The sequence below is a fragment of the Solanum tuberosum genome, unplaced genomic scaffold (genome assembly GCF_000226075.1).
Source record: "Solanum tuberosum cultivar DM 1-3 516 R44 unplaced genomic scaffold, SolTub_3.0 scf00048, whole genome shotgun sequence".
Taxonomy (NCBI): Eukaryota; Viridiplantae; Streptophyta; class Magnoliopsida; order Solanales; family Solanaceae; genus Solanum; species Solanum tuberosum.
Window position 1 is genome coordinate 585,866 of NW_006238976.1, and position 21,598 is coordinate 607,463.

Consider the following 21,598-nt stretch of genomic DNA (forward strand, 5'->3'; position numbering starts at 1 on the left):
TTATACAAACATAAATTATACATTATATTTGTATAATCTGTGTTTGTATAAAAAGAGAAAGAGAGAAAGGCAAAAGAGAACTGGACAGGGGAATATTTTTATTGTATAATTATAAGTGTATAGGACGAATATATATGTATTTGCATGTGTATATACAATTTTCTCTCGCTTTATACAAACAGAAACACAATTTATACAATTCTGTTGTATAAAGCGAGAGAGGCAAGCACAGAGAGAGCGAGCGAGAAAGGGAGAGTGGCAAGCGAGAATTTGGAGGGAGAGAGGCGACTGGAAAACGTTTGCTACGGGGAGCAATTAAAATCAAAACAGTAGCTACTCCATTTATTTTAGATTATAAGTTTGTCATTCTGTACAATTATCCCTTTCATATATATTAAATTAAAATCGAACATATTATATGCATGTGTGCACTATCTTACACAACATTTGACTTTTCTTTTTTTTTTGGGGTGAGATTTTAATGTATAGTTTTTACTCTCTTTAGAAACTTGATAGCCTAGAAATTTATCAATTTTTGTCCGTTATCATAGGTGGGACCGTTGAGCTAAGATTTTGAATTTAAATTTTATCTTTTGAAAAATTTAGAATATTTGTATTCAATGTACATAGTTTAGTTACTAATCACACACAACATGTTAAAAAGAAGATACGCTTAACTTTCTTCTATTTAGGCTTTGGGTTATTATTATTGGAATTGTTTAATTTTTGGAATTAGTTAGGAAAAGAAAATCAAAAGATATCTTCTCTTTTTAATGTTTTTTGTCTTTACTTTCTAAAAGCAGAAAATATGCAGTCCAATTTGTCTGTTTTAGAAGAAAAGTTCCAAAATAGACTATGTAGGCTATGCTATGTATTACTATCATGCTTAAAATTTGGGGTTAGGTAGAAAATTTATTAATTAATAATTTAGGAATTATTGGGTATTGGTGTTTTCTTAGAAGCTATATAATTTATTATATTGCCATATTAAAGTACATAATTGATTATATAACTACTCCACCAAAATATTGAAGAAAAGAAACAAACTTTTATTAAAGGTAAAGCTACCAAGGTTACAAGAACATAAATATAGCCATTAAATTGGATACAAGTAAGTCAATAATTTAGATTTGGAACTCAATTAATAATAAGGCTTTCTTTAATCATCGAGCGTTGTTAAGTTTTCTTATTAATACTCTCCTACTACTTTTAAAAAAAAAGTATTATTTATTATTTTTTTAACTTCGTTCTCCAATCATCACTATCATGTTTCTTTTTTTTATTGATTTGACATTTAAATAAGGTATGTCAAAAACAATTTCTCGCTTGTGAAATTATTTAGAAAGTGTTGATATAGATAATAAGTCGTTTATGTAGTTTGATTAAAAAAAAAGAAAAAAGATGCTACATCTTTCCAGTAGAGATATCCCCACAAGGAAAATTGGAGGAGACTAAATATAATAATAGCTTCTTTATTTTTTTTATATCAAAATACATGAACAACTTATTATCTATATCAACACTTTTTAAATACGTAATTATTTATTTATAAAATTAATTTCACCACTTATTGCTTAAAATAAAAGCTTGACACTAATAATATCTCTTTTTTTTCTTCGTGATGATACCAAGGGTGTCCTTGTTTGCTTGTTGAAGAAAAAGTATAACTTTATTTGTGAAAAAATAAAGATGGTCACGGACATTACATTAACGAAAACAACAATGATAGGATATGATTAGCTAATTGCAATTATTTGGCAGTTGAGAATTATTTTTCATACTCTTATTATAGATGTAAATATTTGTTTATTAATTAATGTTTTCGTTACGTATAATAAGTGCCTCTTATTATTGGTATAACAATGATAATATACATGATATAATCGTATTTGTATGGTCTATAAAAGGTTATATGCTGACCTTAAAAATGGAGATATTATTTTCGATAAACCGTGAAGCTCAAAAAACTATTTTCAAAGCTATCTACAATATTTCCATGTTGAAAAGTCGACTTTATTTTGGCTTCATTATCACTTTTTCTTTTTTTTTGTGCTGCAATTAATATTGACTTATTTGGTTTATGATCAGATTAGAATTAAATATGACACCGACAGCACGAGAAATAAATCACTAATCTTTATAGTATTTTGCAAAATGCACATTTTTCAATTTTCATGGTTCGTTGAAAAAAACAGGAAACTAAACTAATTTATACCGTTTTGGTTGTTAAACTTTGTTAATTTTTCTAAATCAAATTAGGATTATGACATCAATAATCATCATACACAACAATTATTACCATAGTACACATTCTAAGGTATCAAATGAACGAGTTGATCTAATCATTTTAGCTCAACCCGACCAACCCATACCTAGCTTTAATTTCTTTATTTATTTTCTATAATTCATTTAAGTAACTACTAATAAAACTTCTTAACATATCAAACCAAAAAATAGTTTCAGGAACAATATTAGATTTTAATTGAGACCAAGAAGCAAAACAAAAAGGTGTACTTCAGAATAAAATAGTTGAGATACAAATACTAGTCCTGGTAACGCATCCTTTTCATCATCATTAATTCGTAATAGAAGTTAAAAGGAATAGTAATTCGATTCAAAGCAACAGAAAAGTTCAACTACTGAAATCACAAAAGGAGATGAGTAGCATATCTTCTCAGACGATTCGCTCCAACTCCCTTGCGTAGCTGAGTGTTTGAGTGATGAGCTGAAGGGACGGTATTTCCTTGCAAGGGACGGAATCTTTTACTTTCTGGAAGATGATAAACCCGTCCTTGATCTCCCACTCGGGATGCTCCTGCACAACACTTATGATCAGATAATTTCGAAAGGAAAAAAAACTGCTGATATCGATCAGCCTAAATGCAAATAATTAGTTATCAGAGATTTCAGGCCTATTATCTTAGTGAATGCAAACATCAACCAAGCTGCAATACTAGACAACTTCTGTAACAAATTTTGGTTCGATAACTAGAAAATCAAGAAACAGGGAGAGGGAGACAAGGGGACACAGTTTACCGTCTCAACATATTGAAGTAGTTCTTTGTCTGATGAGAACAGTAATATTTGCCGAGCATCACTAGTTGAAAGACGGTCATATGCCTTCTCACTGCATCCAGCTATCTCATCCCTACAAAATGACAGGAGTTGCACCATTTCAATCTGAAGACTAACATGTAAGATGATAATAGAATTGTATACAATAAGATTTTTAATGTGATTGGCCAATAATACACACTCACAGCAGATATGCATGCATGTATTTTTTTTTTATCAGTACATATCTATGTATAAAATGTACCTAGGAATATGGGCAAAATGAGAGCTTCTTGACAATGCGGTAAAAATTTAAAGAAAACATGGGATTCTATAAGGTATATGGCCGTACATTCAATCTGTCCAGCTTCAAGAAACCAGACTAGTGGATTTATATTCAGTTTAGAATAAACCAGACTTAATCCAATTTGTGTATTTATATAGGTAAACAGAACCTGAAGTACTAAATATGCATGAACATGAATGTGCACTATGATTATCCCCTATAACATATAATGTCATATAAATAAAATAAATATTAGTCAAACTACCACTGGGTGCAACACACAAGTCACTAAGGTTTGGCAAAGAACTATGCAGAAGTTGGAAGAGAGACTGGCAAACTGGCAGAGACAGTGTCGCTCCATGGGTCACAGGCTGACACTGATAAGCAATATTTTGGATAGCATCCCAACCTATTTCAAGTCTCTATTTCCTAACTATCCCTACCAAGGTGTTAAACACACGCTCAACAAAATCAGAAAGAATTTTCTTTGGGAAGGATGTAGTACTCAACACATGTTCCATTTGGTAAAATGGGACATAGTTCTTCTGCCCAAACAGCAAGGAAGAATATGGATGTGAACCTTGCTATATACAACAAGTGATTGCTGATGAAATGTCATGGAGGTACTGTAATGAAACACACACCTTTGGAAGATAAGTAATAAAATATGGAGATGACAGCTTCTGGCACACCAGCGTCCTATATTTCTAACTTCCTTTATGTTGCTTGGTATTGAATAATTTCTTCAGAGAGGTATTTCCCGTAGATCTAATTAATCCTTAAAAGATCTAACTCATTTAATCAAGAAATAAGTGACCCTGCTAACATGATTGTAACTTTGCAAGCGGACATAAAATATTAAGGTTAGCAAAAAACAATCCAACAAAATGTTCTTAAGAAAATTCCTTCCCAGGCACCAGAGAGTAAGGAAAATTATGAGCGAAACAAATCAATTTACCTCACAGTCTTTGCAAGCAGATCCATGAAATAGGCATAGGTTGCATCAGGCACAGTCTGTCGTGCACTCAACACCCTGTGGTAAGCCCCTTCCATGAAGGATTGCTCTAATTCGACAGCATGCTTTATACATGGGTTGTCCAAAGCACTCTGCGAAAGTAACTCAAGTTCAGTGTGGAATTCAGCAATCCTATTCTGAACAAGAAGCCGCAGAAGGTTGAGACCTAAGATAGGGTATTCCTGTGGGGAAGCTGGAAGACGGCCACTGCATCACAAGAAAAAGACGAGGAGCACCTTCTTTTCAGTTCAATTGCTATGCATCTATAAAACAGACTCAACCAGCAGATCTTACTATGACAAGGGTAAGGATATCACAAGAATAACTAGAACGACATAAACATACCCCACCCCAACTCTGCCCTAAGGCAGTTTTTCCCTCACCCTCAGTATCAAATAGTTGAAATTGGGTTCCAAAGCTAGCAAGAGAGGGATCTAGATATCAAACTCTACAACACTTGATATGTGTATTTGCTTTCCCCTTTTCTCAAATAAGTACAGAAGATGAAATGGCATATGGAACTAAAGCTTGAGAAATAGTTACCGTGCATCTGTGTAATAGGGTTTTAGCTGAAAGAAGTCCCTCTCGAAAGCATCCTGGTCCTCCATCTTCACAGATAAAACAACTGCATGCTCGTAAATATCTCCTGTGAATTGTTATACCATTGAACACTATTAGTGTGACTGTGAGAACCATAAACTTTCACCAAGCTCCAAATCCACATGGCTTAAATCAATCACGTAGTATTAGTAAGCCAGCAATCTCAAGAATAAGCAAATCTGGAGAGTATAGCAAACTGAAATCACAGGCAATCAAGAATTATTCTTCCAAAAACAATATGCGATCCATTTCTTAACAAGACCTTGATGATAATTCACTGAAATTAGCATTCTCAGCTGAGAAAGGAAAACAGAATTTAACTTTTTCCAACTATAATTGGTCTTAGGTTCAGCAGCTGCAGCATGCACTATTCCTGTGGCAGATGATGGTTTATTTAATAAGGTAATGTAAATTTTTTTAAAACCGAGAAATCCAGAGGGTCACTGGAATATGGCTTGAAACATGGTGGATAATGGGCCTGGCCCTCGACTCTTCTCCACTCAACTACCAGTCCTTGTCCGGCATAGTTTGAGCACGTGACTTCCGACCCACACATTACGAGTCAAAGCCCGCCCTGGTAGAATGTAATTCTATGAAGCTAGTACCAACAAGGTACTGGAAAAGATACAAAGAGAATTACAACTGTTCTAATGCAACGTTTAGCTCATTCACTCTAGGGAAGTAGATGAGGATTTATGTATACATCCAAGGCTCCCTTCTCGATACCAACTCAGTGGGTTAATTCTTGAACTCACAACAGAAAAGAAAAAGGAAAAAAAAGGAATAATATTAACAATAATAATAACAAGCAAGCTAGCAAACAAGTTTTTGTCCTTCCTATGGTTGCAGAAATACACTGAAATGGCACCACGCCATCCCGCCTAACAAGGATAAAAGTGCTCTACATTCAGATGACCTCATGGAATACATGTCTTGCATTATTGAAGAATATTTTCTAATTTTTTTTTTTTTTTGATGAAGTAAAGGATTATTGAAGAATATTTTCTATTTTACTTTTAATAAGATAACAAACATATCAATTTTGTTCAAACACACTATTCCTTTTCCAAGTTCGCTTTTTTTTTTTTGGGTTGAAAAAACAGCTTCACTGCCTTCGCATTACACTTCCCATTATACAGCATATGGCATATTAGTGGAAGAACTGAGCATGGTATCTCCAAGATAATGTACTTAAAATTCATAGATAATCATAATACACAATCAGCAACCAACCACCGGCACCTTCAGAAGCAATTAGGCAACATAATGAAACACAAATAAAATAAACAAGAGTGCAGAACATTACTTGCAATTGTCAACTCATGGATGGCATTAGATGTTTCTTGGAATAGGGGCGGCAAGCTCGTGAAAGCGGTCAGAAGAACCTAAAATGTCAAAATAAAATAACTCAAAGTTATAAAAGATATTTACACAACCGATCTGAACAAGGTAGAGAAGTCCTTTATCATGAAAATAAGAAAATACAAAGGTAGATAAGTCATTGCTATATCTTGAATCTCACAAAGACAATATACATTTGGTACCTTATATACTCAGTGAATCAACTACGTCGCAATCCCAAATTAAAGGTCGGATATACTGACTACTTTATATAAGTTCTGCTTTGTGTGGCTCATCTCATTCCAATACTCAATTAGGATTTCCCTAAAACCAGAGGTTCTCTACATCTCACACTTACCAGTGAATCAGTCCAGCTTGTTACAAGTCCTGGTGATAAAAAATAACTAACCCTGCATTTTCTCCTTTTGTATATGTTCAAGGGAAAATACGAGATAGGATCGACTTTGGAAGTTGAATATTTCTCTCATTTGAAGCTTTCTTAGGTTCAAGCATTCTATTTGATATGTAATATATTGTTATCTTATCTCCTACCAAGGTAAATCTTGAAGCAAGTTTCCTAAGCTGTTTCGAGTTAATTGCACATGTTAAATAGTTACACAACATGGGCAAAGTTATCAAAGTATAAGCTTGAATATGTGATGAAGGTTATCATAAAGAGAAATATTTTTTATAACCAATAAATTCCCTGATGGTTAATTGGCCCACCCCTGTCGGGGCACAAAGTTGACACTCGGGGTAGCATGTGCCCATACCTCTGCCCTACTATTTAAATACCAAACTTTACTCCTCGACAAGATTCAAACTTGTGGTGGGTGCCTAACATAGATCTAACGTTGTACTTCCTTTATGTTGAATCAAAGCCTTGGTGGCTATATTAGAGAGAAGATTTCTAAGGCGACAAAACAGAAATCATTGTGACGGTACATTTCATAATAAGAGCTGAATTATGACAACAGCTTAGGCTTTGCAAAAGTTTGAGCTGTGGTATTGATATCGATTAACTAGAGCTGAGAGACAGCCTATTGCAAGTATCAATATAATTCCTAACAAAATGGTAGAATTTCGTGATAAATGCAATCATAAGGCAGCAGAGAAGAAAACGCTAAATAGAGTACAACTCATAAGATGAGTAAGACTGTGACAGAAAAGCTATGGTTTTCAATGAGTTCACCTAGGTATATAATATTCATGTGATTATCCTGAGCTAAGACAGTAGCCTATTACAAACATCAACCTCGCTTCCACATAAAATCGACATATATATCATTATAATCATCAACATAGAGATAAGCTTTTAAGTCACTTGAAGAGTGTTTCTAACCATTCCTTCCACATTTTCATAAAATGAGCAAAATTTAGAACAAAAAGCTAGGGTTTTCGCCGCGTTCACCTATGGTAATATCATAATGATGCGATTACCTTGAGCTAAAACAGTAGCCTAGTACAAGCATCAAAATCATTCCGCATAAAATCGGCATATAAATCACTATAATTATCACCATACAAGTGCGATATTTAATCCAATTAAAGAGTAACACCTCTAAACATCTCACATTTACATGATTCGAGCAAAATTTAGAAAAAATCTCACATTTAGATGATTTGAGCAAAATTTAGAAAAACCAACTAGGGTTTAAACGAGTTTGAACAATGATAGATGATGATTTGATGCGATTACCTTGAGCTGGGAGAGTAGCCTAGTGCAAGTATCAAAATCGTTACGCACAAAAGCAGCTTTGAATCGTTCGAAAGTCTGTGAAACTTCTGTAATCTTTGGATCCATGTTCGATCTCTGTTCAGAGCTTTTTCTTCTCGGCCTCTGTAGAAGGATTCTCTTCTTTCTCTACAAGAAAACGGAGGAAGAGAGTTGGACGATTTTCTTGGTGTTCATATAACGGGCCTGCAAGCCCACCGAAGAAGAGTTCATGGGCTTTTGTGTTGGGCTGATGTAGGGGTGACAATTGGGCCGAGTTGGATTAAATTTGGGCAGGTTAAAATGGGTCAAAATAATAAACGAGTCAAGATCTAATTGAATTCAAATTTGTTTGGGCTAAAATGAATTGGGTCAAAATGGGTTAGTAACAGGTCATAACCCAACCAGTCCAATTTTTACCAAGTTTAAATAGCTTTATTTGTTATTTTATTAGCTTTTGATACCTAATAAATGTTGTAAAACATAAATAATATACTACAAACAATATAGATAAGATATGCGGGGAGTAGAATGTAGAGATCATATTATTCAAATGTCTCCAAGTGTCTCTTACAATGGTGAATAAACATCCTTATTTATAGGTTCAGAAATCATTCCAAAAAGCACCATATTAAGTGTCATAATAAATAGATACATTCTTATCCAAAATCTTTTCTCAAAACAGAAAAAAAGAAGAAGTTTATTAGCAAAACAAAATCATGGGTCTTGAGGATAAAACAGAACCTTGACGGATACAAATATACTAACATAAGCAATACAAGATTAAACCACTCAAATCTCACATAAATATTACATATAATGCATAATGCAGAATAAGAAAGAAATATAACAGCAAAAGTCCAAGAAAGGAATCACCGTTGTGGCGAGCTTTGTCAGGCTCTGTAGGGAAGTAGTTCCCATATAAACCGCAAAAGTGTGCATGCGCGTTGTTAGCAGACAGATGCGCACTTTCATAGTGCTGCTGGCAGGGGTGGCTCAATGCCTTAAAAATGAGGCATATACAGTAATCGAAAGGATACTATCAACTAGGAGGTTGAACCTCGAAGAAGAAGATAGCTATATTAGGGCAATTTCGAGATATAAGCTAAGAAGAACAGAGTAAAAGAGAGAAGAGAAGAGTTATCATATATCATTCAATGATTTACAATTGTATTACATCTCTATTAATAGAACTGAATTGGAGTCTAATGCTACAGCTAACAAACTCTAATACAGTGAACAGTAATAACTGTTTTAGTGACTAATGAACAGTACTAACTACTTTTTAACAATTCTAATCATCTAAAACATTGTATCAATACCCCCCAATGGAAACCGCCCTTGTCCTCAAGGGTGCATTGAAATGCAGAAAATCTGTGTTGCAGCTCACATAGGAATTCCCAAGTAGCTTGAGAAGCATCCAAGCCAGACCATTGAACCAAGACTTGACACACAGCCTTATTACCCTTCTTGACCATCATTCTCTCCAATACCGACTCAGGAATGGGACAATAAGGACTGGAAAGATGTAATACGGGGGGGGGTGATTAATGACTGTAGGCACCTCATAACACTTTTTCAGCTGGGAGACATGAAACACAGGATGAATAAGGACATCAACATGTAAAAACAACTTGTAAGCTACTGCACCAACTCTAGAAAGGACCAAGTAAGGACCAAAATACTTTGCAGCAAGCTTGTTGAAAGGCCTAAAAGCCACTGAAATCTGCCTGTAAGGTTGCAACTTCAAGTAAACCCAATCTCCCTCCATAAATTGCCTATCAGACCTGTGTTTGTTAGCTTTATCCCTCATACTTTGTTGTGCTCTAATTAAATGGAGCTTGAGCAGTGCTATCACGGCCTCTCTAGCTACCAGAGATCTATCAACCATGTCATTAGAAGACTCTCCAGCCAAGTAAGGCAAGTGTATTGGTGGTTTTTGACCATATAGAACTTCATAAGGTGTACATTTTAAGGTAGAGTGGTATGTAGTGTTGTACCACCATTCAGCAAGAGGTAGTTAAGCAGCCCAAGTGTGAGGACTATCAGAACAAAAACATCTCAAATATGTCTCCAAGGTTCTGTTAAGAACCTCTGTTTGACCATCAGTTTGGGGATGGTATGCTGTAGATTTATGTAGTAAGACCCCTTGCAATGTAAATAACTCTTGCCAAAAAGAACTCAAGAAAATGGGATCTCTGTAACTTACTATAGAAGCTGGCATACCATGCAATCTGAAAACATTATCCAGAAAACACTGAGCTACAGATTCAGCAATGTAAGGATGTGCAATAGCAATGAAGTGACCAGACTTACTGAATATGTCCACCACTACTAAAATGACATCCTTCCCTTTTGACTTAGGAAGACCTTCAATGAAATCTAGACTGATATCAACCCATACACCATCAGGAACAGGTAATGGTTGAAGTAGTCTAGGGTAAGCTGCTGTATCATACTTATGCCTTTGACAAATATTACATTTCTGAATAAAATTCCTAATGTCAGCTGCCAATGACTTCTAGTAGAAGAGGGATTGTAGCCTCTTAATAGTTGCATCCATACCTGCATGACCACCTTGTGGTGTTGAATGCCACAACTGAATAATGGTTTGTCTTAACTGCAAATCAGACCCTACTACTAGCCTGCCTTTCCACCTTAGTTGAGAACCAATCCAGGTATAGAAATTTATAAGGCTTTGCTTGTAATTTAAGAATAACAGCTTGCAACTCAATATCAAATGTCTGTGTTAGGCTAATTCTCTCCAAAAGTGTATCATTAGGAGTCAAGAGTGAAACAGCCAACAACTCAACACTTTGATTTCTTGACAAGGCATCAACAACCTTATTGTCAGTCCCTTTCTTGAACTCAATAGTAAAATCAAAGGCCATCAATTTAGAAATACCAGCAGCTTGAAAATCAGTATGAATACTTTGTTCCAGGAGATGTTTTAGTGCCTTTTGATCAGTTCTCACAATGAAATGTCTTCCTAATAGGTAATGAGACCACTTAGTAACTGCAAATATGATGGTTCATAGCTCTCTATCACACACACATAGCCTGATGTCTAGGTGCCAATGACTTACTGATATAGGCAATTGGATGCCCTTGCTGCATCAAGACAACACCAATTCCTGAACCACTTGCATCAGTCTCAATTATGAATGGTTTATCATAGTCTGGTAATGCTAAGACAGGTGCAGTCACTAGTGCATTTTTGAGAACATGAAAAGCTGTAGTAGCACCCTCATTCTACACAAACTTATCCTTCTTTAATAATTCAGTGAGAGGTTTAGCAATGGATCCAAAATTCAGAATGAACCTCCTATAATATCCTGTTAAACCAAGAAACCCTCCCAGTTGTTTGATATTTGTAGGGATAGACCAAGCCTGTACTGCAGAAATGCTTCTCAAGCTACTTGGGAATTCCTATGTGAGCTGCAACACAGATTTCCTGCATTTCAATGCACCCTTGAGGACAAGGGTGGTTTCCATTGGGGGTATTGATACAATGTTTTAGATGATTAGAATTGTTAAAAAGTAGTTAGTATTGTTCATTAGTCACTAAAACAGTTATTACTGTTCACTGTATTAGAGGCCCAAAATCGTCTAATTTTTTTTTAGTAATAATAAAATTATTATAAGCCTTTTTTAACAAAAAGAAAATATACTGTATTTTTTCAATCTATTTATCATTTTTTTAGTTTGTTTCGAAATACTAAAGAATGTTTCTTTTTTATGGATCAATTTTTAAATTTAACTTCCACATGATATGTTTAAGACCACAAGATTAAAAAATATTTTAGTATATATATATATATTAAGACCATAAAAGAATAAAAAAAATTATTAGAAAGAAAGAAATAATTTGAATCTCAAATATAAAAAATAATAATTAAAATTTAAGCCTCCAATTTATTTTTGGCTTTAGACCACTAACTTGAGCCATCACTGGTTGCTGAAGTGATTTGGCATCGAAGAACTTTCTCTGGAAATCAACTACATCACACTTTATATTAGTTTTTGACGGTGCATCCTCAAGGAGCTGAATCTTTTTCTTTTCTGTCAAGTTTTCGAAGTCGTGAGCATGAAGAGCCATGAACGTGCAATAGAATGATGTTTATGAAGAGTTTCTCACAAAAGGAAGGATGGTAAAGACGAAGCGTGTTTTCGTTTTCTGTGCCTAAAAGGAGTAATATTGAATACTCTTTATATAAGAGTAATCATCATATCATATCATATATCATCATATATATTATTAAAAGTGGGAAGCTCCAATATTGAAAGTTGAATTACCATTTTGCTCCTACACTAAGTGATAATCTAATTAAATCATATCTATCTAATCTAAAATTTCAATAATATTGTGAATAAATAAAAATAATTTCTTTGAGTCTTTTCCACTACCCAATGTAGTTAATATTATAATATACAATGTACATCAGCAAACTTAATTACAATAACTATAATTTTATCATCATTATATACAAATTTCCTAGATAATGTGAGGAGGTGCTTTGAATATTAATTTTTAAACTTGACTACTCAGTTGCCTAATTTAATTAGTAAGTATTATATAGCTCTATTGCACTATTCTCATTCTCATCTAATTATATCCATGACTAGAGATGTTTTTGGTTCAGATTTTGATGAAAATTATACTCTTTTTTACCCTTCCTCTTAAGTGAGTATATTTTTAATGTAAGTTAACATTATGTGATATTAGTTTTTATTATTTGTGCCATTTTGCTACATTTACACAAACATTGTGACAAAGATATGAACCATTTCCTCAATTCAGGTTTGTGTCTATCTCTACGTGTCCTTATTATATATGTATATGTGTGTGTCTTTGATATTTGTTTGTGGTGTTGGATTTGAGTTTGTCAAGAAGGCGCAAAATTGAATTTTGATGTCCTTAGCATTCATTTCTTGAACTTTCTTGTCTATGTTTGTTGAGAACTTGAGATCTTGAAGATTTGAGGGTTGTGCACTGAAGTACTGCTCTGTTGACTCTAGACATTCTCTGTGTTGGATTTTTTTATGGATGAATATGTTTTTGTCTTTTTTTTTTTCTTTAGCTCCATCCTCATACAAAGGTCAATCATACAAAATATATTTCTCCACTAAGTTGAAAGAGGTTTTATTACTACCCCTCTATTCCTAATTACTTGTCCACTTTTGAATTGACACATCTATTAAAAAATAATAATTGATATAGTGAGTTTACCATTTACCCTTATTAATTATGAGGTGGATGAATTAAAAACTAGTACTACCATTTTCAAAGTAATTAATTGAGGGTATTATGGGTAAAATTTTTTTGTCTTTTCTTGATTTGTCAAAATGGACAAGTAATTAGGGACAACTAAAAAAGGAAATGTGAACAAGTAATTAGGAACACAATAAGTATATTTATTATAAGCAACACATATATCCTACAAAAAGGAAAAAAGAATTTCCATAGAAGTCTAATTCCTATAGTGCATCGTAATTTATATCTTTACACTGATTGATTTATAAATTGATTTTCAAGATATAATAGAGAAAATACATAAAATTCTCTTTGAACTTGACAACAAAATTTACTTTTGCACTTTAATTTTACGGATAATTATTTACCCCTTAATCTATTTTCAAGTGAATTAAAATAGGGCAAATTGTATATAATAGCAAATTATTAATTCAAATTAAATGATATAAACATAGTTTTGATTTAATTGTACCACATAACAAACTGTTGCTATTTCGCCTCTCTCCTGGTGAATCTCGCTTGCCACTCTCGTTCTCTCCCTCGCCTCTCTCACTTTTTATACAAACGCAAATGTATAAAATGCGTTTGTGTTTGTATAAAGCGAGAGAAAATTATATATATACATATATTTTTGTTCCCCTCTCTCCCCTCTCCCAAATCTCGCTCGCCACTCTCCCAGATCTCGCCAGTCTCTCCCTCGCCTCTCTCGCCTCTCTCGCTTATACAAACAGAAATGTATAAATTGTGTTTCTGTTTGTATAAAGCCAGAGAAAATTGTATATACGCATGCAAATATCCCCATGTTCAGTTCTCTTTTGCCTTTCTCTCTTTCTCGCTTTGTACAAACACATATTATATAATTAATTTTTTGTATATGTATACCGAAACATATTATATAACTGCTTTCTTTTGTATATGTATAGCGAATTATACAACTGCTTTCTTTTGTATAGATATAGTGAAATATACATATTTATGTTTGCTATGGAGCGCAATTATGCAAACTATAGCTATAACATACAAATATGATTTTTATGTTTGCTATATATGAAAGTTGCTCTATCTTAATACACTCAAGTCGCTGACATGACAAGTCAAAAAAAAATAAAGCGCGTATACACAGAAAATTAAAGAGAAAAAGAATAAGTGGGCCCCAATTATTCTCTTTTTATCCAATAATCTTTCTTTTTCTCATCTTCTTCATTCCCTACCACCCCAAGCCCTTGGTACCACCAACCTCCCCCACCTCCTGCCCCTTCATCTTCCTCACACCCAATCCACCCCTCCCGCCTTTGAGTTTAAACGAGTTTGAACAATGATAGATGACGATTTGATGTGATTACCTTGAGCTGGGAGAGTAGCCTAGTGCAAGTATCAAAATTGTTATGCACAAAAGCAGCTTTGAATCGTTCAAAAGTTTGTGAAACTTCTGTAAGCTTTGGATCCATGTTCGATCTCTGTTGAGAGCTTTTTCTTCTCAAGTCTCTGTAGAAGGATTCTCTTCTTTCTCTACAAGAAAACGGAGGAAGAGAATTGGACGATTTCCGTTGGTGTTCATATAAGGGGCCTGAAGCCCATTGAAAAAGAGTTCATGAGCTTTTGTGTTGGGCTGATCTAGGGTGGCAATTAGTCGGGTCAGAATCGGTCAAGATAATAATAAAGTCAAGATCTAATTCTATCCTAATTTGTTTGGGCAAAAGTGAATTGGGTCAAAACGAATTAATAACGGATCATAATCTAATTCGTCCAATTTTTACTAAGTTTTAATAGTTTGTTATTTTTTAGCTTTTAGTATCTAATAAATGTCGTAAAACATACATAATATAAAGTTCATAATTACTATTACAAGATAATCGTTCACTTTATTTTTGATAGTTTCTTAAATTGTTAATTCCTTTGCAGTTTACTGAAGGCAATTGAACACATTCAATAATTTTTATTGTTCACAAGTATGACTAATTATTCATTAAATTCATTGATAGCAACAAATTATATATGAAATGATAACTTGGAATCTTAATTAAATAAACATATTTTTTTAAAAAAATTCACTCTTGATCTCTAAAATTTAATTTCTTTCGATCAAAAAACAAATAAGAGTTTTCTAAATTTTACTTTGATTACTACACTATACAAATCTTAGCTAAACGTAATGTTACTTGTCAGTAACAATAATTTCATATTGATTGATATTATGATTAGTGGTTGACATAGAATCGAAAGTTTGTCACTAATAATAACAAGTTAATGCAAAATATTTGTCATGTGCATAAAAAATTATACACTTATAAATCAATAAAAGGTATTTTTCATTAATTCAAAATAATTAAATTGTTAAAAGTTCAAAATATATGTTTAATTTTTTTATATTTGCCTCTTCCTTTAATGACGTTTGATATTTTTAGGAAATAAATTATACTACTTAAATAGTATATATATGATTTCAGAAAGGACAATAATTGACAATATGGTATAAACAATGTCTTTTATCTCACAAATTCAATTAATATGATATAGAAGGAGTACAATATAGTATCGAATTTTAAGAGTTAAATTAAAAAAATTATTACTCCATATTTAAATATTTGTTTTTAAAAAAATGTATGAGGTAAATTGTGACTAACGGAGACGGTAAATATGAAACTTAGCCCTTTGCCTCTTTAGTGAAAGTATACGTATTGTTCAGATTGCAGATCTGGGTTCCAAATCAAGTCTATTCATATTTCACTGAGAGTTTCCGCCTGCTGCCGCCGGTTGACGCCTGCCACCAGCCGCCGATCGTTCGTCTTCCTCGTCGTCAGGTAAGTTTGATCATTGCATTTTTTTTTAACAAAAGAAACAATTGAAGATTAAGAAAAATCTGTTGAAAAAAGCTCAACTATACCACCATAATTGAATCTGACACTAGTTTGAAGCGTGATTTCTGCTTGTTGAAGGTGCGATTACGACTATTATTCTCTGTAATTGAAGTTTTTGAATTCCTTTAAATAAATATTTCTCAAATCACTGGATTTCTGCTTGTTGAAGCCGCTAGTTCTATTATTTGTAATTTAATATGCTTGATTCTGTTTAGTTGTCGGTCAAAAGAACTTTGCTAGAAATAGATTTACTTGAATGTGGATGCATTTCTGACTACTTAGAAATTGCGGCTTCAACTTTGATTCTGCCTTATTTCAGGCTTAGTGAGTATGCATATAGTATGTTTTAGTGATTATATTGATCAAATGAATGAACAATTGGACAATTTGATTCTGCCTTCCTTTCATTTTTCTCCCTGTGTGCTTACGATTTAGAAATGCATAAGCATTGGTTGAATGATCATGGGTAAACTATGTTTGAGAAGTGAATCGATTAATTAGGCCTCAATCTCAAAATAATTGGGCTGGATCACATGAATCCTATGTATGTTTGTCTCCATTTGTCTCTTTAAGTGCTATTGCATTTCCAATACTAATAATTTCTATGCTTGTGCAACTTGATATTTTTTTGACAAGGTAAGCTAATTTTATTGATATTATAGTGCCAAGTAGGTATTAGCAAAAGTACAAAAGATAGAGGAGCAAGCTCCCTGCTATATTACACCCTTATTGAATCCATAAAATGAGCTGGAGACTTAATCAAGCTGCTCCCGCATCAAAATGTAAATTTTATATGCTTACAAAAGATGAGTGTTGTTTTTCCCAAGAGCAAATGACATAAATGGTCCCTAAACTATCCTAGTAGGTTTAAAATAGTCCCTTAACTATACAGTTGACGGGTATGGTCCTTTAACTATCCACCCTTTTGTCAAGTTTGGTTTCCATCCACTTTTTAAAAAAACTGTTAGTTAACACCGTTAAGTCAATCCATTAAGTCAATCGATTTAGGAGCATATCCAATTGATCATAAGCAAAATAACCACACGAAAAGCATAAAGTTGTAAATGCCCGTGGCCATGTATGTTCAACAAGTTGTGAATGTTCAAATATCTGATTTACATTTACCCCATTTGAAATCATCGACTGATTGACCAAAATGAAGAGCACTGAAGCAGATGTAGTGGATGAATGGAGGAGAGATACACAAGTGTTGACAAATAGGGGGATCGCGATTTCGCAGCAATTTGGGGGATGACCCAATTGGCCGATTGGTAGAAAATGAAACCCAGAACGATTGGGAACAGTTCCTTGCGCTTGTTAATTAGTATTTCCCACAAAACTGAGAAAACCCAAATGAGGAGTGTGGCCATGAAAAATGCTCCAGTTCTAGTTTCTTGGTTAAACCCACTTCCCATCGCCATGGATTCTATCGAATTTTACACTTTGTTTGGATGGTTGTATACCGACAGATTGACTTAACGGTGTTAACTAACAGTTGTTTAAAAAAAGTGGATGGAAACCAAACTTGACAAAAGGGTGGATAGTTAAAGGACCATATCCGTCAACTGTATAGTTAAGGGACTATTTTAGACCTACTAGGATAGTTTAGGGACCATTTATGTCATTTGCTCTTTTTCCCAACATACACCTTCTATTCCTCTCACTCCATATTGTAACATGATGCATAATGGATGGTCCCTCCAAACTTCGTTCTTTTTCTGTCAATTCTCTATCCTTGCAAGCTGATATAATCCTTTAGCATTTTGAGGCGTCACCCGAACAACCCCCAAAATGTTAAGAAGTAATGTCCAAATCTGTCCCTCCTAACTTCATTTTTCTTCCTGTCAATTCTCTATCCCTGCAAGCTGATATAATCCTTTAACATCTTGCGGCATCACCCGAACAACCCCCAAAATATTAAGAAGTAATGTCCAAATCTGTCAAACATAGTTCCAATGTTGCAGGAGATAGCTGATGGATTCTTGTGAGTCTTCACATAGTAAACATTTACTGCACTTGGAAAAACCTCTTCTTTGCAAAATAACTTGTGCGACACATGCTCTATGGGGAAGGACCCAATCAAAGCAAAAAATTTGGGGTGCCCTCATCATCCAAATTATCTTCCAAGGCCAGCTTCGTTCTCAATTGTCATCTATTTCATGTAGAAGATTGTTGTAGCTCTTAATAGAAAAAACTCCACTAATGATCAATGAAGTGGACTGAGAACTATGAGGTCTTAGGTTCAAAACTCAGCGGGGTAAAAAAGACTAGGTGATTTCTTCTCATTTGTTCAAGCCTTGGTCGACAAAGTTGCCCGATACTTGTGCTGGTAGGAGATAACATGTACCTGTGGAATTAGTTGAGGTGTCTGCAAGCTAGGCCATACACCATGATTAAAATAAAAGCACTCCACTAGTGCAGGCAAGCCTTTTTTGAGAGTCCATTCTTTTGTCATCAAGAGAGATTGGCTGTTATAGAGTCAAAAGGTAACTGATATCTTGAACCTCCTGGTTATTAAAGTTTCTTCTAAATCAGATCTTCCTATCAAAGTTAGCAACACAATCAACAACCATAACATATTTTTGAGTGCTAAACTGTAGAGAGTTTTTTTTTTTGTGATGAAGTAAGTAGATTCATTTAAAGGCATCAAGAAGATGCAAGCTTTATCCTTGTAGCATCTTCCTAAACTATAGAGCTAACAAAATCCAAGAGAAGTTCTAAATTATTTACAGGGGTCAACTTGGACCAGCTAAAAAGGCTAACTAGACATCTGCCTCGCAAAAGATTTCTAGAAGTTGAAATTCCTTCAAAACATCTTTTGTTCCTCACTGTTCATAAACACCGAAAGATAGCACCAGGGATCATCATCGAGATAACTCTTGATAGCTTTGTCAACTTCCCGTGAACTCCAACTTTCAAGAGCATCCCTAAGTCCTAACAGAGAAAACTGTAGAGAGTTGGAAATTTACCCTTCAGTTTCCTTGTATCGATTTATCTGTTGGACCCAGAAATATATCTTCCTTCTATTTCCCACCTTTAGCCTAATATGATTCTTGAAATCCTCCCATAATTTGCAAATATGTTTCCAGACACATTGGAAGGATGCTCACATGATTAGGAGTTTGCTTATCCCTTTTACCACATTTAGTGATAATAAACTCTTTCCAGTACTCCTCTCTGTTATCATTCAGTATCCAGAGCCACTTACAAAGCAAGTTCTTATTGTGATGCTGTGTTACCACTACCTTCTTTGTTCCTAGTCACTGGTTTCCATGTTACAAGGTTAAATCTTTTTCTGTCTGAGTTCCCCTTTTATAAAAACTCGTTTATAAGACTGTTAATTGTTTTTTCTCAACACTTGCTGGTATAGGCATGAGAGATATCATGTAAGTAGGTTGCCATCAAGAACACTATTCACCAGCGGAAGCCTTCCACCAAAAGACAAATATTTTTTCCCCAAGGGATGAGCTTCTTCCATAAGTCACCAATAGTTCCAAAATATACTGTAGTAAATTTCTCAATTCAACAACAACATACCCAATGTAATCCCACTAGTGGGGTCTGGGGAGAGTAGGATGAATTTCTCAATTCAACATCCCAAGATATCAGCCAGCTCCTGAATATGATTTTCTGAATTTGCAGCAAAAACACTGCGCTTTGTAAGGTCTATTGTAAGGCTAGAAATAGACTTAAATGCAAGCAGAATGGCTCTTGAGAGATTTGATATTTATGGAAGATTATTAACTGCTTCCATTAATTTTCTAGTATTTTAAAAACATTTTAGGTGATTTAGAAAGATTAATACAAATAAAGTGAGATATGAGAAGTTGAGAACGGATTCTTGTGAATGGAGTTACTAATAATATCAACATAATTCAGGGCATGGGTTTGTGGACATTGCTCGAGGGGTGCCTGCTTCTTGCAAATGCACTTGCAATATTGAACGAAGACCGTTTCCTTGCTCCGAGAGGATGGAGCTTCCAGGAATATTCAGGGGTCCGGAGAAATTCATTCAAGGGCCAGCTACTTGGTCTTATTTATGCAACTCAATATCTGAGAGTTCTTCTCATACTCCTCAATACACTCTGTATTGTTGTAAAGTTTGTATCTGGATGATGATTCTTGGGTGAGGTATGCATGTTTAACTTGGTTGCTATATTTTGAGTTTGAGGTGTATTTGGTCAATTATTTCTTGTTACGAATTAACAGAAGGGCTACCAGAACATTCTGGGGAGAATCCAGGAAATTGTTTTTTTCATTACAAAAGCTATGTGTGGATTTGGTGTGATGCTTAACTTTTGAAATAATGTTGGGATCCTAGAAATAAGGTATCCTGAACTAGCTAATATCTTTTATGCTTCATGTCTCTGACAATGTCCATGGTATCATATAGTGGGTTGGACAGTTTCAATCTGCAGTATCAGGAGGTTAGATTGTACATTTTTTGTACTTCTCTCATTTCCTTAGGTTGGGGTGGGGGTAGTTGTTCAGCACAAAGTAGTCGGTGCGTGACCTGTTTTCCAAACTACAGTTTCCTCAAGCAATATAATGTTCAATAATGCATTCAGAAGGACCAGAACACATTTTTCGTTTTCTTACATGCAATGACATTTGTTTCACTTACAATGAGATTGAGTAATAAAGTAGTTACAACTTACAATCAAATAGGATCAGCCATTATTTTTAATGCATTGCATATTTATTAATAGCAGTATAAAATTGATTTCTTCATTTAAAGTTAGACCAATCTATTTGTTGATATTACAGACACGAAAGTTCATAGATGGATGGATGAAGAAGCTTCCTTGAGGAAAAGCCGCAAGTCTAGTCACATTTTGTTCGAAACCCTGATACAAACTGATCTTCTTCTATTAGTTCTAGATTAAGAATTGTTTTTCAGTCTTCGTGAACAACTGTTGTAAAATAGGTCATCAGTTCAACTACCTATGCATAGTAGTTTCTGCAGTTTTTTGAATACATGTGGAATACTGTCCATCTCTTCTTAGCATTTGCTTATCAGGATGTTGTTTTAATGTGAAACCAATTCTTGTGATGAAAGGGAGTCTTGTAGTTAGGATTCTAATGATGATGAGTAAAGCCCCTGTCTTTGACTTTAACCTTTCATTGTTAGAAAAACCTGAACCTTGTTATGTAGTTTCATATGTCGACTGCCAGCTTCTAAGCTTGTTAAAGATGTGCCAGTGTAGAACTTGTGTACCCCCTTCACAGAATAGCTAAGGGGACAGAAATGCTAAATATTTGATCTTCAGTGTGACAAGTTCGAATTATAATGGCCTCTTGGCTACTCTTGCTCAGTTACTCGTTCTTTTACTTCTCCCTATTAACCATGTGTAGGAGAAAGAACTCGTTTTTTGTAGATACTGATGTAAGACCTATTACTAGTGTAGATGTAGATAGTAGTTCTGAATACTGAATGCTTCTAGGAGAGTGATGAGGGGTCAAAAGAGACTGGAAT

At 34.3% G+C, this 21,598-nt stretch overlaps 2 protein-coding genes across 2 annotated transcripts; one reads left to right on the plus strand and one right to left on the minus strand.

The window, feature by feature from the left end:
• Window positions 1-2,493: 2,493 nt before the first annotated feature.
• Window positions 2,494-8,193, minus strand: LOC102603250 (26S proteasome non-ATPase regulatory subunit 8 homolog A). Its single transcript, XM_006343761.2, has 6 exons — window positions 7,996-8,193; window positions 6,262-6,340; window positions 4,899-5,001; window positions 4,299-4,562; window positions 3,037-3,148; window positions 2,494-2,815 (listed from the first exon to the last, which is right to left on the minus strand). Exons 1-6 carry the CDS (start codon window positions 8,098-8,100, stop codon window positions 2,675-2,677), a joined length of 804 nt encoding a protein of 267 aa, XP_006343823.1. The 5' UTR covers window positions 8,101-8,193; the 3' UTR covers window positions 2,494-2,674.
• A 7,715-nt stretch (window positions 8,194-15,908) lies between these two features.
• Window positions 15,909-21,239, plus strand: LOC102603591 (immediate early response 3-interacting protein 1-like). Its single transcript, XM_006343762.2, has 3 exons — window positions 15,909-16,065; window positions 20,002-20,253; window positions 20,890-21,239. Exon 2 carries the CDS (start codon window positions 20,005-20,007, stop codon window positions 20,236-20,238), a length of 234 nt encoding a protein of 77 aa, XP_006343824.1. The 5' UTR covers window positions 15,909-16,065; window positions 20,002-20,004; the 3' UTR covers window positions 20,239-20,253; window positions 20,890-21,239.
• Window positions 21,240-21,598: the final 359 nt, after the last annotated feature.

Coding starts and splice junctions, on each gene's coding strand:
- LOC102603591 (XM_006343762.2), top strand. CDS start 20,005: ATGGGTTTGTGGACATTGCTCGAGGGGTGCCTGCTTCTTGCAAATGCA.
- LOC102603250 (XM_006343761.2), bottom strand. CDS start 8,100: ATGGATCCAAAGATTACAGAAGTTTCACAGACTTTCGAACGATTCAAA. Junction 4,563..4,898: donor CCCTATTACACAGATGCACG/GTAACTATTTCT, acceptor CTTGTGATGCAG/TGGCCGTCTTCCAGCTTCCC. Junction 3,149..4,298: donor CTGCTTGCAAAGACTGTGAG/GTAAATTGATTT, acceptor GTCATTTTGTAG/GGATGAGATAGCTGGATGCA.